We start from the raw sequence: 18,366 nt of genomic DNA, 5'->3' as shown, positions 1-18,366 counted from the left end.
TTGTTTAGTTCTAGCGATGGTAGAAAGCTATTTAATTATGCCCTCGAAACTGAACCAGAGTCCCAGGTTCAATCATTAGTTTACCTTGCCCCATTTAAACGAGTAGCTTGTGCATTGTCAAATGGCAGACTGTTCTTAGTCGATTCTGAAATTCGACCAATGACACCTACAGCTGCAGAAGGGACATTTGTAATGACCGAGCTGGGCTTAACTTCTGGAATCAATTGTATGTGTTCGATATTCAGGGAAGGAGAGCGGTACGTATTAGACAGTTAAGGGAATTAATTACTAAAGTTCTTGTCAGTTTTTTTTATAGATGATTTTGTTTTTTTCCTCTTATACGCATTAATACAGAATTTATTTTCTTCTTACTAATAGGACAGTTTGAACGTTATTTATTTAATTTTAAATACGTAGCATTAGCGAATCGTATATTGCATTATTTCTAACAAGAAGAAAGTGGCGGATTTTTTAAAATTGACGTGCCGCCGTGGATTTCTGGTAGATCTAACAATAAACTCTTAATTTTGCATGCAGCTTTAAAATAATAGTGCATGGGGCGACAAGTGGATCCAGGGTACGAGGGTGGTTAGGGAGGTAAAGGGATTCATCAGGCAGTCCCGAAGGAAATAACCAAAACCGACGTCACGATAAGCAGCCATTTTAGTGGCCCCTCTTCTTTTTCTAGTGCACTCCATTACTGGAGATTTGCGATCACTACATCAAAATCTTCCCTATTATGTACCGCTCCTAGTAATTGTTGAACGTTCATGCCTGTCCAAGTTCTGATGTTACGTAGCCATGACATTGTTCTTCTGCCTACTCCGCTCCGGCCTTCTATCTTTCCTTCAATTATTAGTCTTAGCAAGTTGTACTTGTCATTTCTCATTATGTGGCCTAAGCATGAGGTCTGTCTTTTCTTAATCGTTGTTATTAGTTCAAGTTCTCTATTAAGGGTGCTCATTGCTGCTTGATTCGTTATGTGTTGTGTCCATGATATTCTGAGCATTCTGCGATAGAGCCACATTTCAAAGGCTTCTAGGCGTCTCATGGTATTTAATTTTAGTGTCCATACTTTAACTCCATATAGAAGGGCCAAACGTATTTTTTAAATCTGAGTCGAATATCTAAGCCTAGTTTACGATTAGAGATAATTTGCTTCCATTTATTGTACATATTCCTGGCCTGTTCTATTCGTGTTTTTATTTCTACATCCGGATCCCACTTATCATTTAGTACTACTCCTAAGTATCTGAACTTGTGGACTTGTTATAGTTGGGTGTTATTTAGATAAATGTGACAGTTTTTATGCGTTTTGTTAATTGCCATTACTTCAGTTTTTTGAACATTTATCGTCAGTCCCATTGCCTCACTAGCATTATGAACTATATCTAATATATTTTGCAAATCTTCTATAGTTTATGCAATTAGTACGGTATCGTCTGCATATCTAATGTTGTTAATATATTTACCGTTTATTTTCATACCAATTTCGACATCGTCTAGTGCTTCTTTGAATATGCATTCAGAGTATAAGTTGAAGAGCAATGGAGACATGACGCAGCCCTATGGGGCATCTCTTTGAATGTGGACGCCTTTAGTGATATTGCCGGAGTATTTTAAAGTAGCCTCTTGGTTCAAATAAAGTATTTGAATTATGCGGAGATTTTTTCCGTCTTCATCTTCTGCAATTCATTCAAAAGTTTTCCATCTTGCACTCTATCAATAACCTTTTGATAATCAATGAAGCCTAGATATATTTTTTTCTGGTGCTCTACCTAATTCATTTCTGAATTAGGGTTTGAGTTGTAAAAAGAGCCTCTCTGGTCCCTAAGGCCTTTCTAAATTCAAATTGAGAGTCTTATGTCTAGTTCACATTTTCTGTAGATACGATTCTGTATGATCTTCAAGAATATTTTTTAGAAGTGACTTATCAAGCTAATGAGCCTGAATTCGTCGCATTTTCGGGAGTTAGCTTTCTTAGGTATAGCTATAAATTCTGATTTAAGCCATTCCTATGGTATTACGCGACCTTTATATTTGTTATTAAAGAGGAGTGTTAGTAATTTTATGTTGTTATCGTCTAGTAGTTTTAATGCATCTATTTCTATTTCGTATGGACCGCAAGCTTTCCTATTCTTTGCATATTGGATCGCATGTTTAACTTCTATGTCTAGGATTGGGGGTCCTTTCACTTCCCACGTCGGCGGCTGGTGTAATTTATTCAGGTGTGTTATCCGCGAAGGATTTTTCTATGAATTCTTTCCAGATTTGCATCTGTTCGTTTTTTTCTGTAATTATTCTTCCTTTGTTATCCGTTAAGATGGGTATCTTTTGTTCTTTGTTATTATAGGAGGCTTCTTTTAATTTTTTGTGGATGTTTAATGTGTCATGTTTTCTGCCTAGATCTTCTATTTCTTTACACATTTCATTTATCTACTTTTCCTTTGCTTCTTTGATTTTTGTATCGATGGTTCTTTGGATTTCTGTATATAACTGTGCATTGTTTTTGTGTTTTCTTCTCTCTTCCATAATTTCCAAAATGTCTTCCGTCATCCATGTTTTCCCTTTCTTACTGTCCTCACTCTTTAGTTCTTCTCTATGTACTGACGTGTCGTCGGGTAGTCTCAAATACGAGACACTCGCTGGTCGCTGAATGCGGCGGTGACGGAGCCGGTGATCTGCGCTCAGAGTCCGCGGATGGCATGATCTCGGCGTGGTACGAATCCCCACCAGTGGTGCGGCGTGAAAAGGCGCGGAAATCCCGCTCCATGTTTAATTGGCAGGCTTGAGGCCTAAAAGTCTGTCAGGGATGCCAGTTAATTGCTGCTCTGAATTAACAAAGAGAATGAATAAAATAAAATGGAGAACACCGTTCAACACAACAACCGTGGACGAAAGGCGTGGACGAGTGGCGAAAGGACGTGGGCCGGATGGATCCGGGAACACTTGGGGCGCAATGTTATCCCAACTTGAGTTATTCGGGAAACCTTCACTTGGAGATCGCGTTTAGGGAAACCCGAACTTACTCTAAAGAGCCGTTGCTCTGAGTGGAACAAGATCTTCCTTCCGAAGAAACTTCCTACTGCTACTTATCAACGAGTCCTTAAATCTAACATCGTTAGAGTGTCTAACACTCTATGTAACTTAAGATATATCATCGTATGACTTAATCTAAATTAACCTAACAAAACCTAATCGAAACCTAAACCTAACAACCTTTCTTGCTTCCTATAAACTAACTTAAAGTTAGCCCATGGTCCTCGATGTGGTGCAGGAACTGGTCATCGCATGTGGTTTACGTCTTCTTCTTAGACTGTGTCCGCAAGGAGAGGTCTGCGGTCACAGGGAATTTCTTTTTGCAAGAGACCCGGACTGTGGGATTCTTGCTTTGCCGGGCGTTGTCCAGGAACTTTGATGTTAAGTTCCGGATATGGTCCAGCAGGTCATCTGTTTTGAGGTCTTTTTGCAGGGTGGAATTTCTGACAAAGTACGAGGCCTTGGCTGCTATCCTCAGTATCCGATTCTGGATTAGTGCCAGCTTGTGTTTCTGGCAGGTGCTGGCCGTGGACCATGCAGGAGATCCGTAGGTCAGCACCGGGCGGATTAATTGTTTGTAAGCTCTAACCTTTGTTCGCAGGAAGAGCTTACCTGTCGGCAGAGGATAGTAGGCCTGGAGCAGGTATCTTGCCTTGGATGTTGTGGCTGTCATTTGGTCGTTCCATACTAGTCGCTTGTCGTAGATGAGTCCAAGATAGGTAACCTTGGACCTCCAGGGTAGCCGCTGTCCTACAAGCCCTAGTATGCCTGGCGGAGTCTTGAAGCCTCTGGTGAATGGTCTGTGTCTTCGCCGGATTAAACTCCATTTTCCATTTCCTGATCCATTGTTGGACCTGGCCGAGATCTCTTTGGAGTCTAGCTTTCATGCAAGTGCCCTTCCCTGCGGCAGTGATTGCTACATCATCTGCGTAGATGTAGCACTCTGTATTGGTGGTGCTTGGAGAGTCTGCCATATAGATGTTGAAGATCTCCACTGATCCTTGCGGTACTCCTGACATCATCGGTCGACTGGTTGAGAGCTGGTTCTCGATTTTAATCTGGAAGCTGCGTCCAGATAGGTAACTGCTGATGAGCTTGGTAGCCCGGAAAGCCTGCTGTGATCATCTTGGCTATCAGGGCCTGGTGCCTAGACTTTGTCAAACGCCTTTGACATGTCTAGGAAGACGGATCCTAGACCGCTTTAACGGTTCAACCTTTGCTGGATTCTTGTTGTCAGCCGGGCTGCGAGTGTGTTAGTGCTATGTCCCGGCCTGAATCCATGTTGTTCATCGAGCAGCACCTTCTTGTCTTCTATTGTATCCTGGATGTGGTTCAGGATACACCTCTCCGTTACTTTGGCCATCATTGGTAATAGGCTGATGGGCCTGTAGGACTTAAGCAGCTTCCTGTTTGCTCCTTTTTTGGGAACCAATATAATAAGTTCCAAGATTGCATTTGCCACTGTGGTGAGGTTCTCAATTGTTGCTTCTGGAAGTATCTTGAGGACCTCATTTGATATTCCATCATGTCCAGGGGCCTTTTTCCTCTTTGCCCCCTTGATGATGTCCTGGATGTCCTGGATGATCTATGTGGTGACTTTTCTGACTGGAGTGGGCTGCCAGTTTTGCAAGTGGGCGGCTATTGTGTTTTCCACTTCCTCTTCTTGCTATGGGTGATCAACCAGGTTAACTCTGCATTGGAGCTCTGGATGTTGACCGGTCGAAGTCTGAACTCTGTATGTTGATCCCGAAGTTTCTGGTGCAGGGTATTAAATACCCGCGGAGTCTGCTCTCATGGGTGCCAAAATTTAAGGCGGAGTTTGTTCGGGGTTTATGGTGCGACCTACCGCGGCGCCCTGTACTCCAACTATCTTACTTTTTATGGTCTGCCATGCATATTCCATTCCATCTCCCGTTATTATTGTTTCTTTCAGTTCTTCATTAAGTTTGGTGGTTACTTTTTCTTTAATCACTTTGTTTCGAAGTGCTTCAATATTGCACTTTTTTGGTTTCCTTCGGCTTATTGTTTTTAGCTTGTGTCTTAGTTTGATAACGGCCGCATTGCATTCTGATGATTTACACATGATACATGCATGCCTGCATAGGTTTTTGCACTCTGAATACTTGATTTGAATCTGCGATTAATCAGAACAAAGTCGATTTGATTCCTTACAACATTTTGCTCGTTGTCTTGAGGTGATTTCCAGGCATAGATTCGTCTAGGAGGTAGTTTGAACCAGGTGTTTGAATCACATATTCTTCTTCTCGACAAAATTGTATTAGTCGGTCGCCTCTGACATTGCGCGTGCCCAGTCCGTATTTTCCAGTGATACCGGTTAACTTTTCTTTGCCGATTTTTGCATTAAAGTCGCCCAGTTATTATGTTGATATGGTGTTTCTTAAGGTTTTGTGTGATGACCGTTATTCCGGTATAGAATTCTTCAATTTCATTCTGTTCTCTGTTTGATGTGGGTGCATGTACTTGTACGAGGTTGAGTATCGTGTTTTTAGATTAAGTTACATTAGCGCCATTCTTTCGAAGTAGGGGTGAAGTTTTCTATTGATTTATCAATGTTCTTGTGTATGATAAATGCGACGCCATATTGTTGACTACAGCTATCTTTTCCTCTCGAGACGTAGATAATGTGGTCATCAATTTCAATTTTTCCTGTACCGAGCCATCTTACTTCGCTCAATCCTAATAGTTGTGTTTTGTTTCTTTTCATTTCCTGAATTAAGTTATGGACCTTTCTTGATTTTAGTAGGCCTCGAACATTCTCCAATGTTCCAATTGTTAGTGAATTTCTCATTATAGCAAATCCGGAGATTCTTCGCACCCCTGCTTCATTTAAGAAGCGCCGGGACTCGGGGCCAGTGTTAATTTTACCATTGCCATGATGAGTGATTTTCTTAAGATATTCACAAGGGATATTTGATGCAGTATTTTCTTCTTCCATTCTTGCTTTCTGCATCCTGATGCCGTTGGCCCTATTGGTTCTTCCGCCTTTAGAGGCGATTTCTCCACTCAAGGACAACAGGGCGACCTTACCTCAGTCCACTCTTCCACCTTCATCAAGAAGCTGTTGGTAGATCTGAGAGTGTCCGGGGTGTCGTTAATATTTATATTAATTAACTTATGCTAAAATACATCTCCAGTTCCTAAATACACACTAACGCAACCAGTGGTCGGAGATGGGTAAGACCATCTCCAACATTTCGCCATAAAACACCGAATTGAGCATACTTAAGATCGGCGAACGAGCGATTGTTATAATTTGATTGTGATTGTGATAATAAATAAAATATAGGCCAACTGATATGCCTTCAGATTAAAAAGATTAAAAAGTCTTTGTCAACGTTATGCGATTTGGGCGACTTTTTGTTTATCACTATACTACTTTCTTTACCCAAGCCTTGGCAACAATGCTCCTGTTTTCATCTATGACGGCGACATTACGGCGAATCGGTTCGGATTGACTATGCATGCCGGCCATAGACTTGTCATAATTTTAGTTCAGTTATTGTAGTTGGTTTTTTGTTATTTCCATTGGTTGCTGTGTTTTTGTGGCTTGTTATATGCTCGGCTCCTGGGCCGACAATAAGCGAAGGGAAAGACATCATCATACCGGAGTACCGTACTACCCGTATAAGTATCTGGCATTCCTTTACGAGACAACAGTCACGTTTACTTTAGATTTTTTCATTTACGCATTCACCAATCCGTCCAAAATTTAGGAGCAGGGTTCTGATGAAAATAATAAGACTTTGTTCTATGAAGTTTCTAATATAACAACTTGTTAATTTTATTTGTCATTGTAGGGTTTGTGAGTTATGGTGTGGAGGACCTAATGGACAAATTACTATATACACAATAAAAGACCAAGTTGTAGCAAGTCATGAAGTCTTAAATCATTATCAACCAGTAATCGATTTGGTAGACGTAATAAATCTAGTATCAACTGAAAATATGGTATGGTCTTATGTGAGACCCGGTTGCGTGGTGTATCAATGGGACGTGAAGACTCGATCGATTGCTAACAAACTGGATTGTTCAAAGTTGGTTCCCTGTTCCGAAAGTTTAAAGTCAATTGCTATCGAGGAACATTTGAGTCCAACAAATTGCCAGGTAAGAATTTTGTTGGAATTTTATTGGTTAATATTTATTTAATTCACTTTATTTAAATTCAATACGCGCAAATACAAAGTAGAGTCATAGAAATAGTTTACAAAACGTAATTGTAACTACATGTGCGGATAGAGAACACGTGATCCGTAAGGGACTGTGTGGAACTGACCTGGTGGTGTTCTGAGAATCTTTTTCGTTTCCATTAAGGGTTTCTGAAAGATAATGAGGGCAAACCCCAAGTACCAGGATGGGCTGCACTCTCGCAAAATATAATACATCAATGCAATTAATCTACTACTACTACTGTGAACCGAGACCAGTTTGTCCTTCTTTTATTTCAGCGCCAGTAATTCGTCAAAGATTGTTGACTTTGCCTGGGCTAAAGATGTGGGAACTGCACACGTATTAGTATCACCCTGTATTGGAATCAAGAACGATTTACTGCCCGAAGGCTGGAGCGAATCTTATCAGCTTCGTAGTTTAGTTGGTAGAGCATTATGCCGGCGTCATGAAGGTCGTTCCAAGTTCTGCCGAAAGCAGTAAATTTTTCGTATTCCAAAAATTATATGTCCGCTTAAGCCTCGAAGAATCCCTTTCATTTAGAATTTTCGTACACTAAAAACTCTTTATTCTTTTAATGTTAAGCATTAAAAAGAACACCGCAGTTTTGTGTAAAAAATATACCTGTTTTGAGTTATTGGATCTATGTTATTACTCCTTTGAGGTCAAATCATATAAGAGGTTTCTCAGCATTATCTTTGGTTGAGAATGAGAATGAGATTATATGAGAGTAGTATGTGATGTAGATGTAGATTCAAAAGTATTGTTTTTCCGCATGCCATTGCTGCAATTTTTAGAAATTGCCTATTTTAAAATGTAAGTATTTCAATGTCTATATGATACCAGCAATGTACGAAATCCGACAATCTTCATTTCGCACATTCTACAAATTGACCAACTCGCCATTCTCTTTTCAGAATCGCTACTACTTTGGGTAGTAGCGATTCTACAGAATTACAGGTGCAAGTCAATCTGAGTTTTACATTAATGTCGTGACATCTAATGTCGGGACATGAATTTCAAAACAATGTCATTGTCTGAACAGCCGAATGTCTCAATGTAGTGTTGTGACTTTAGTGTCACATATCAAAATTGTTTGATATACACTGCGACATCGTGACACTGCCGATACCTCGTTGACATTTCTTGAAGGTTATCAATCTTTGGCGCGATATTTTCATTTGGTTTGGTTTTAAATGTTCCCTTCAGATTTGATTACATTTCTGGAATATTACCAATCATACCCATGTCTATGGGATCCATCGATTGCCGATTATAAGTATTGTAACGGAAATGGCCTGGGGTACTCAGGTTTGGAATGGGGGATCGAAATTCATGGTATTTCAGTAAATGGGAGCCCCATTTGAGCCCCATTTGGACTGTCAAATATGACACTGACAAGCGGGAAATTTCGCACCTGGACTGGAGATTTCGAGAACCTTCTGGGTTACCTGGAGGAAACTATATAAGCGACGACGAGCACCATGGGGAGGGAGTCAAGTGACAACAGCGACCGAGTTCAGAAGAGGTTAAACCCCGCGAGTCGGAAATCCGAGTTTTGCGTTTGTTATTGTTATTGTTTGTGAAGTTGACGTTAATTTAGAAGTTAGTTTGTTCCTGTTCCGTAGTTAAAGTTGTACCGAGTGGAATAAAAGTTGGAAGCTGAAGAAAGAGTTCGATACTCGGCCATCCACGGTACAGTATAGACAGGAACGTGACCAAGCAGAAGAGGCGCGTCTTGTCGAATCTGAGTTGAGAAAATTGCAAAAAGACTTTGGCTATTCTAATTGCAATTCCCTTAGTAGAGTTTCTGATGCCCCTAGTTTATTTCTACGCATAATCCATCGTCTCATCCATACTAGTTTTATTAATTTTCGCCTCAATTTCAAAATAATTACTTCTTTATATATATATTTACACCTGACATTGACTAAAGAGAATACTTTGCTGTTAAATTTTATGAGTTATATTGCTCCTGATGCTGGAAAACTTTGCTGTTTAATTTGGTGTCATTTAGTAATTGCGCGAGCCAAGAGAGACATCTTTGGTGAAATTGAACTTATTATGCAGTGAAGACAACTATAGTAATTTGTTTCTATTCCTGGGAGAAACAGTCCAGTTGGCAGCGTCTTATAACAGCGAATATAACAGATTGAAAAAATAAATAGCAAGTGTTTGTCATTTAACTTAGGTGTTTTCTTGAACTATTTAAATAACAAATATATTTGTAGTTTAATCAAGAAGTATTTTTTTACAAATTGGATGAATGAATATTCGTGTATTGTCAAAAACATAAATCCGCCATATTAGTAAAGGTTATTTGAATTTTCATACATATTCTCAGAAATATGCTCAGTTCTTTTTTATTCACGATATTTACACATTTCCAGAGCATCATTTCTTGAAAATATTGTCTGATTCATAATTCGTAAAGATTATTCCAATTAATGTTTTGCTCTTAAACATTGCAACATCATTCTTAATGGCTTGGTTGAGAATATACAGGGTGTCCATTTTTGTAGCTCAACTATGGGAGATGTCGGTAACCATACTATATACGAGATTGGTTAAATTGGGGCAAAGTTGGGCAGTCTAGAGCATACTAAAATGCTCATTGAAAATTTTAAAAATTTCTGCTACTTTCGGAGATAACCGGAAAAATCGGAATTCAAAAAAATTGCCTTTATTTTTTCCGCAGCTTATTTGGCGACTAAATTTAAAATGAATAATATTTCTTCATGTTGTAACTAAAATCAGACTTATGGATTCTTGACAACCATCATCAACTTTGTTTTTTCTTTTGGGCGTCATCTTTGATTTTTACATGTTTGAATTCAGTTTTTTTTCAGACTGCGATGATGTATCCCATGTTAAAGTTCAGTCTTGCTGTTTGGTCAAAATAACAAACATTTTGTTTTTGCAAAGAGTGCTTTGGAATAACACCCACTCTTCTAAAGAAGAATCAGCAGATTATAGACGGTGTCTATATCTGTTTGAATTCTGCTCAAACAGAAAAAAAGGAAAAAGTGTAATATAAATTTGCAAAGGATCATACTAAACTTCGAGAAACTAGGAAATTAAGAAAATTATAAGATGTGCTCAAAAGCCACTCCACTTCCAAGCATAGATTTATGCGTCTTCTTAAATTTTGTATTGATTTTAACACGCCTCTTCTAATTTTGGTCTTTAAGGTTGTGATAATCTTCCTTCGCAGGTCGATAATATGGGTGGGTACAGATTTATAAATGAGGTTTGTCATAGTTCACCATAAATAATAATCTAAAGAGGAAAGATTTGGTGATCGTGCCATCCAACGTATCTGCCCATTGTAGGAAATAACTCTGCTGGGAAATATTTCAGACAAATAATCAGCCAGTATTCTAGCATGTGGTGGAGCAACATCTTGCTGGAACCATACTGGGCGCTAGTGCGGTAATAAATTAATTGAAAAAAACACTAGTGCGGTAATGAACATCATTATGACATTTGAAAGAGTGCCAAATCATAGTCATTATATAACAGTTGTAGATAAAGTATATTAAACTAGATATGACTGCAAAGAGATCTTTTGAGAGAGAGAGAGAGAGAGGATCTTAAGAGCTTTAAAAAAAGGTGTAACTCGACTGATTATTCTATTTAAGATATACAAATTGGAGGTGGGCTCCATTTGTCTCAAGGACGTCTACCTATTGGAGACTTCGAGGCTCAACGTTTTCGTTGAAATTTTGTTATTTTAATTAGTTTATATTGGTACGTCTTGTGGATTCAGATTTATTGTTGTAACTACGTTTAAACTTAAAACGTAAAAAATACATGTTTATTAAGTTCACGTCAATTTTCACAGTCATATAGATTATAACAAGAAGAAGTTGGTGTGTACACACTGGATGAAATTAAATCAAACAAGTTTATGTAAAAAAGTTACATAAACCTTTTTTACAAAAACTTGTCTGACTGAATTTAGATTATATTTTAGCTAGTCAGATTATTAATATATTTATTTAATTTGGTTTCATATTTGGCAGGTTTCCACACTGGTTGTACTAAATGATGAAATTTACATTGGAACCACTTGGGGATGTGTGATTATAGCAGAAAAATCGACGTTAAGACCTATAACGATTTTCAGACCTTACGAAGAAGAGGTTAAATTGATAGTTCCTTTAGCAGTACCAAAGAGCATTAACGAGAGTCACGAAAATACACCTTTAATAGCCACAATAGGTAGAGGCTACCGCAGTTTATTGTCCAGGTACACCGACGTACCATTTCCTGTGGGAACTCCACTTGCCAGTCCTATGCCAACGAGTTATACCACGTATTTGAATAAACCCAACATGTTCATATTGCTTTGGAAAGCAGAGCATTGGAGTGCGGTTTAAATCACTTTCTCTAATAAGATTTTATCTATTAATTAGCCGAGTGAAATATGGATGTTTTTCAATTACTGAAAATTAATTATTGATGTATCTGAATATATTGTATTCAAATAGTGTGCTATTGCATTGAGACGGTTCCTAATTTTAAGCAGCTTTTACAGTCATTCTCGAAGCATGACGAATGAAAATGTCATTAAGGTTGTATACTTTAGTGGCTTCCGTTCCAAGGACCGTTGTAGAATAGTTTGAGATTCAAAATGAATAAAAAACCTTAATGTGTCACTAACAAGACATGTTATGGTCAATCACAGGCAATTTGTAGCGTTTGTCCACAAACTTCCTTGAAAAAAAAATTATGGTTTTGAGTTAAGTTATTTACAGTCCGAGTCAAATGGAGGAAAAATACGTTTTGGTGGTTTAGACCTAGATATTTTGTAGCTCAGAAACTAGGGCGGATTCGGTAATAGCTTATATGATCAACTACACGTGTTTTTATATTTGAAATCATACTGTATAAAAGTGTATTTTACTTAAAGTGTTAATCCTAGATATATTAGAAGTTCAATATTTTGTAAAGATATTTTTTGAAGTGTTTGGGTTAATAACTTTTAGTATTAAAACTAAAACCACTCAGTTTCCTTTTAGTCCTTAAGATGGCTCAAATATAGCCGTAGCGTTGGCCCAAAAAAATGTTTTTGTATCTATGGACCGATTAACCCAAGCATCTCAACAAACTTCGAAAAAATATTTCGCCAATTAGCATCCTTGTCAACAAACTGCAATATTATTTTGGATTATATACGTTTTAAAACATACATTTTGCCGGAATATTAGCTGAATCAGTTTACAGTTTACCAAGAAAGGTTTTGTTCTTTCTGTCCTACATTTTCTTATTCTCAAGTGTTTGTAGAGTTCGGTTGATATTTGTTGATGCTTGACTGTATGTTGCACTGACGAAATTATTATACATTATACATAACAATTTAGATATGGTTGGCATCGCAAAAAATTTGAAATAGTTTAGTTATAAAACTTACCCCATTTAAATATATTTTCAATTCGATTAAAGTTTTTCAATGAATTATCAATAATATGAAGCATTTATTTTTATGAATCATTTGATCAAATTTATTACTAAAAGTAGTGCACCGATCGATGTATTTGCATTCCAATTTGTAGTGGTATTGTTATTAATTTTAATTCTTTATTTTTTGTGCAAGTGATTTTTTAAATTATTTTTGCGTTTTTGTGTTGTTTAGATTGTAATAATTTGGACTGTTTTCATGATCTGTGATGATTTCTCAAAATATGAAGATATTATTAATTATTATACGGCCCTTTATTTTCAACCTATTATCATTCTTCTTTTTTATGATGGAAGTTCTACATGTATTCTTAACTTGCTATTATATGCTTAGTTTTTGCAGTTGCTCTTAACCCATTAGCTCCCAGCGTAACCTTATGGTAACGGCTGCAAGCTAGTTTTCAAAGCCAAAATGTGCCATTACATGAGCACTATTTTAATAGATGGGCCTAAAAATCTGTTATAAATGATTGAGCACGTGGACTTTCGGCAGCTAAACATATAGCTGTTTCATGTTGCATTGATAGAGCGGGTTTGGTTTCTATAAAATTCTCGTTGCGGTGCAAAATAGATTTGAGTAACTATAGCTCAGTTATAAGTTCGAAACTCCACGTAACATCTCTAACATATTAAGTAAACATCATAGAAAGACCCGTCAATTTTATTTTTAAGAGGGACACTGTAAATGAATATTTTTAGCCTCCTTGTTTAAACCCCTTACGAGGGGTAATGTCACCCTTAGAATCTTAAATGGGAACGGGAATTAAGTGGCAGATCGTTTTAAAGGGCGTTGAATTCTCTTTACATTAGTTATTACTTTGTTGCTTTTTGTCCAGGGGTTTTCGAATAATCGCGTTTCAAAATTACAGAAACAATTAAACTTGCCTGCATTGAGATTTTGCTTTTCAGACTAGTGCTTAAACAAAAATTATGTCATTGGGCCTCCTTATGGTACAAGTGATTAGAAACTAATTTCGGATTTACTGATTATTTTGCTTCTAGAAAAATAACTTTTTATTTACGGAAGAGAAATTTAGGCAATTGAGATGAGAACCCATGAGATCTACTTACGCTCTATTTTATTAGTTGTTCAAAATGTTGTCTCTTTTTCTGTAAACAATAATAAAGTATATTTTCGAACCCTCCCTAACATTGATAAGATATTCCCGGATAGATCGATTGGCAAAAGGGGCCTCCAAGATCACCGGATTAAACACCTTTAGACTTCTTTCGCTGGAGATATGTTAAGTTCATTGCTTATAAAACACAACATGCTGATTTTTCTATAAACGGTTCGGAATACTTGGGTAAATTTGGGAAGAGAGGTCACTAACTCCTTAAAATATTTTTTGTTTTGCTTTACGTCTTGAGGTGCCCCCACCGCGATAAAAATCGTAACTGTATTTTGAAAAAAATCGAAAATTTCTGATTTTTACTACAGTTGGCCTAAAGTGGCTGCGCTGTAAAACTTATCTGCTATGGTCGTGAAATACTTGTACCGAAAGCAACTTTCTTCCACAGCCACCGCCACTAACCGCCCTCTCGTACCCGCCAATCAGTCACTCAGTCAGAAACTAACAATTGCGAGGAGAGGTCTCGTGTAATCGATTTAATTGTGTAATAGTGGTAGGAAAAAAGTAACTAATCGGTATTCGAGTACTCGTTACTCATCAGTATCTGAAGTAACGAATGTCGAACCAAGCTACCAAACGAGTATTCAAGTAATCAGTAATCGTTCTTGGAAAATCAAGTCACCCATCCTAATCTTGACTCCAAAGCCCAATATTCACTACTCGTACTCGCTCAGAGTAACTGGTAATTAATACCAGTACCGAAGTCCTATAGTACTTGTTCAGTACCGAGTACTTGTTCAGAGTAACTAAACTAATGGTAATCAATAGGGCTCGGAATTTTAAAAAATCTGATATTTAAATATTCGTTTAGTGGTTTATTGGAATAGTAAAATTATTCCAATACTCGAATATTTGTTAGATATTCGACTGTTCGTTTTCCGTTCACCGTATTCCAAGAAGAAAAATGGTTATCTCATCGTTTTTGGCAACTAGCCGCAACGGATAAAAAAGTGCCTTTGTCGGCACATTAATTGTAACACCGCGCAAAAGTTGATGACGCGTATCACCAGAACACAGAGACGTAATTTGACGTAATTTGACAAGACGTCTCTGTGTTATCTCGGTGATTCGCGTTATCAACTTTACGCGGTGTTATAATTAATGTGCCGACAAACGCACTTTTTTATCCGTTGCGGCTAGTTGCCCAAAATGATATGAGATAATAATTTTTCTTCTTGGAAAACGGTGAACGGAAAACGAATACTCAAATACTTGAATATCTAACGAATATTCGAATACCCGAATATTCGTTAGATATTCGAGTATTCAAATAATTTTACTATAAGACTTTACTATAAATCGAACAGAGATTAAGAAGCAAAAAGACAACGGCACGCGGTGTTCCCAAGCGGTCACCCATCCAAGTACTAACCGCCCCCAACATTGTTTAACTTCGGTGATCGGACGGATAGATATATAGATAAAACATTTATTAATATTTACATTATATACGGACATTAACAGATTAACAACAACGACAACAACAAATGACAGGAGCAAGCCCTGTCAGTGCATGGCCAGATGGTCGGCCTATGGTTTAAATGGGCGGAAAGGAGTCCAGTACCTGGGCAGAGCCCTACAAGGACATTCGCGGATTCGCAATCGCACGAAAACGTGAGGAGATAATCTTTAAATGGCCACTTCTCTTTCACTGGAAGGGCATTCATTGAGGAAAAAAGTCTTCCTGAAGGGAAGACAAAAACCCCTTTTGCTTCGACCTTTAAATTGATACTATCAGCCGTGGCGTTTGCCGCAGGCAGTAAACGATTTTATGACCTAGGCCGTCAGTCACGTCATGTTGGAGGTGTGCATTTCCAGCCTGCTAGAAATGACTAGGCCTGCTATATGCAGACAATGTAGGTTTGTTGTCACGTTTTGTTATGGGGTAAAAGCCTCATGAAACATGGGCAGGCGCTTATACAGGGGACCGTGAGTTGGGCGATCATTTGGACTGAGCCTTGCACTCCACTATGATAAAATTTCGCAGAGATGTTATCTATATAGTCAGCTATATAGGGCACCCCTGTAGCTTCGTGCAGTTTGGTGTTTCTGGTGCATCTGTCAGCCGATAGGACGCCTCAGGAACCTATTTTGGGTCCTTTGAACACGCCGTCTTGTGAAATCACTGACAGAATGCCAGATAGGGAAGCCGTATGTCAGTATGGGCCTGATTGTGGAAATATAGCGCAGAAGCTTATTTTGAGGTGATAGGAAAGAGTTTGGCGCCAAAAGAGAGTATAACTTTCTTCGGGCCATGGCTGTCTTTTGTACCGCATTTGAAATATGCGATTTGAAGCGAAGTCGGGCGTCTAGTCTGAATCCCAGGTATTTGACCTCTTTTACTGGAATAATGGGGGTATTTTGAACCATGAGTGGTGACAAGATTTGATTGTTACTGGATTTGCGCGAGAAGACAATAAGTTCTGTCTTCCTGGGATTCACTTTCAATTTCCATTTGTCGAAGTACGTCGTCATCAAACTCAGGTGGTGTGCAATGCGAGGTTTCGCTGCCTGAGCATGAAAAGACGACGTGTAAATAGCGATATCGTCAGCGTAGAGTGCTGTTTTTGTAGTAGGGAGCATCGGAATATCTGCTGTGTACAGAGTGTACAACTGCGGCGATAGAACAGTACCTTGCGGCACGCCTGCAGTAATGCGTCTTTTGGTTGAGGTGGAATTCTCCACCTTCACCTGGATTGAGCGGTTTTTAAGGTAAGACGCAATAAGGGAAACTAAGTATAGCGGTAGTGAATAAACGGCCAACAACTTGTACAGTAGGCCGGCATGCCAAACTGTGTCGAAGGCTCTTTCCATATCGAGGAGCAGCAGGGCCGTACTTTGAAGTTTGTTAAATGCTGCATAGGCATCTGTTACGATCCTAGCAGTCTGCAGCGTTGTGTTATGTTTGGGCCGAAAGCCAAACTGCTCGTCCGGAATTAAACTTCTAAGTTCGGCTGCCGCTTGCAACCTCAAAAGAATAACCTTCTCAGTTAATTTAYCGAGGGTGTTTAAGAGGGAAATCGGCCTATAAGAGGCAGGATTAGCCGGGTTTCTGCCCGACTTTAAAATTGGAATTATTACAGCGCTTTTCCAGTCCTGCGGGAAATGCTGAAGTTTCAGGATTGCGTTGACTATTTGTACTATTAGTACAATAGTTTTCCGCGGCAAGTTTTTGAGGAGTAGATATGGGATGCCGTCTGGCCCAGGGGCTTTTTGGCTAGGGAGACACCGAAGACACGATTGTATTTCCGACGGGGTTGTAATATAGGAGTGCAAAATCGAGGGGGGATAGGATACTTCCGTTCTACAAATACAGCGGTCGGTATTTCTATCTCGTTATCCTGAGGGGTTGGTTGGACTTTGTGCACATCTGCCAAAAAGTCTGCGAGAAGCTCACACTTGTCACTGGTGGAAATGTAACTCGTCCCCACTGTTTTAAGAGCGGGGACGTGCTCATAGCCTTTTCGGAAGCTTCTCGACAGTTTCCACAAAAAATTGTCACGGGGAGTTAAGTTTCGCAATTTTTCCGCCCAGGTGAAATTCCGGTAAGGGGAAATTTCGCTTTGAATGTCTCGTGCAAGTTTAGCTGCCATTATGCGATCGGCAGGTTGCCGAAATCGCTGCCAACGCTTCCTGATTCGATTTTTGGACCTTATTGTCCAAATTTCCTCAGGAAGGTTGTCACGTTGAGGCATATTGGGCACTTTTCTGGCTAAAGCTTGTTGTGTCCGTTGTATATTTCTGGTCAGACCTTTTACCGCAGGCTCTAAAGCTTTGACAGTATCGATCTGGCTCGGAATACACGTCTGGTTTTGTAGTCTCTTTCGATATTCGCGAAAATCGAAGTTTTCATATGAGTATCGAAAGTCGTTAGTATTTGTGCGCTTTATATCCTTGATTTCAAGGTAAATGGGTAAATGGTCACTGCTGAGGGCGTCTACTACCACCATCTCCGTGAGATTGGTGAGTCCTTTGGCAATTCCAAAGTCAAGGAAGGATGGATTCCTTCCAGTGCTTGGATAGTGAGTTGGAGAATTTGTGGGCATAACAAGTAGGCCATTGTCGCGAACCTAGTTGGCAAGAAAAGGGCCAGCGGCGTTTTTCTGTCCAGGGTTTTTAAAGTAGGGATGACAAGCGTTTAGGTCTCCCATAAGCAACACCCTATTGGTGTTTGAGTAAAATGGATCCACATCTGTGGCCTGTAAGTGTCTAGCAGTAGAGTACCCACAGTAAATCAACAATTATTACTGACTGTCTGTATGGCAGTCTCCTGTATGTTATTGTTGTCTTTACTGCTATGACAACTCTACTTTTGCTACCGTGTCTACCGGCGCGCTCTAGCCGCTATCCTCGAATCTTGATTCGGTCTCCGGGGCGCAACCATGTTTCCACGATTAGCGCTACATCGACACCGTGAGTCTCGAGGAACTGGACGAACTCGCCGAGACGACCACGGAGTCCACATGAGTTCCACTCACCAATCCTCATAGGGCACAGTTGACAATATCAGTGCTTAAAAATCGAAGCTGTTAATGTTCTCGTTGAA

At 39.1% G+C, this 18,366-nt stretch overlaps 1 protein-coding gene across 8 annotated transcripts in view; it reads left to right on the top strand.

Moving 5' to 3' along the window:
* Positions 1-12,930, top strand: part of LOC109541915 (leucine-rich repeat serine/threonine-protein kinase 1) — a 444,231-nt gene extending 431,301 nt beyond the window's left edge. For 6 of the 8 annotated variants that reach the window (XM_048670747.1, XM_048670748.1, XM_048670746.1 and 3 more), the window contains 3 exons: positions 9-257; positions 6,858-7,164; positions 11,250-12,930. In XM_048670747.1, coding sequence (XP_048526704.1) covers positions 9-257; positions 6,858-7,164; positions 11,250-11,606 — 913 coding nt within the window. In that variant the 3' untranslated portion in view covers positions 11,607-12,930. Of the gene's footprint in view, positions 1-8; positions 258-6,857; positions 7,165-7,505; positions 7,862-11,249 lie in introns of those variants that run through there. The other 2 variants (XM_048670749.1, XR_007282525.1) reach the window with 2 other exon arrangements.
* The last annotated feature ends 5,436 nt before the right edge of the window (positions 12,931-18,366 follow it).

This window comes from Dendroctonus ponderosae, unplaced genomic scaffold (assembly GCF_020466585.1).
Source record: "Dendroctonus ponderosae isolate FM_Combo_2020 unplaced genomic scaffold, Dpon_F_20191213v2 Dpon_F_20191213_1, whole genome shotgun sequence".
Taxonomy (NCBI): Eukaryota; Metazoa; Arthropoda; class Insecta; order Coleoptera; family Curculionidae; genus Dendroctonus; species Dendroctonus ponderosae.
The sequence above is the reverse complement of the archived record's forward strand: the minus strand, read 5'-3'. Positions and strand labels throughout refer to the sequence as shown.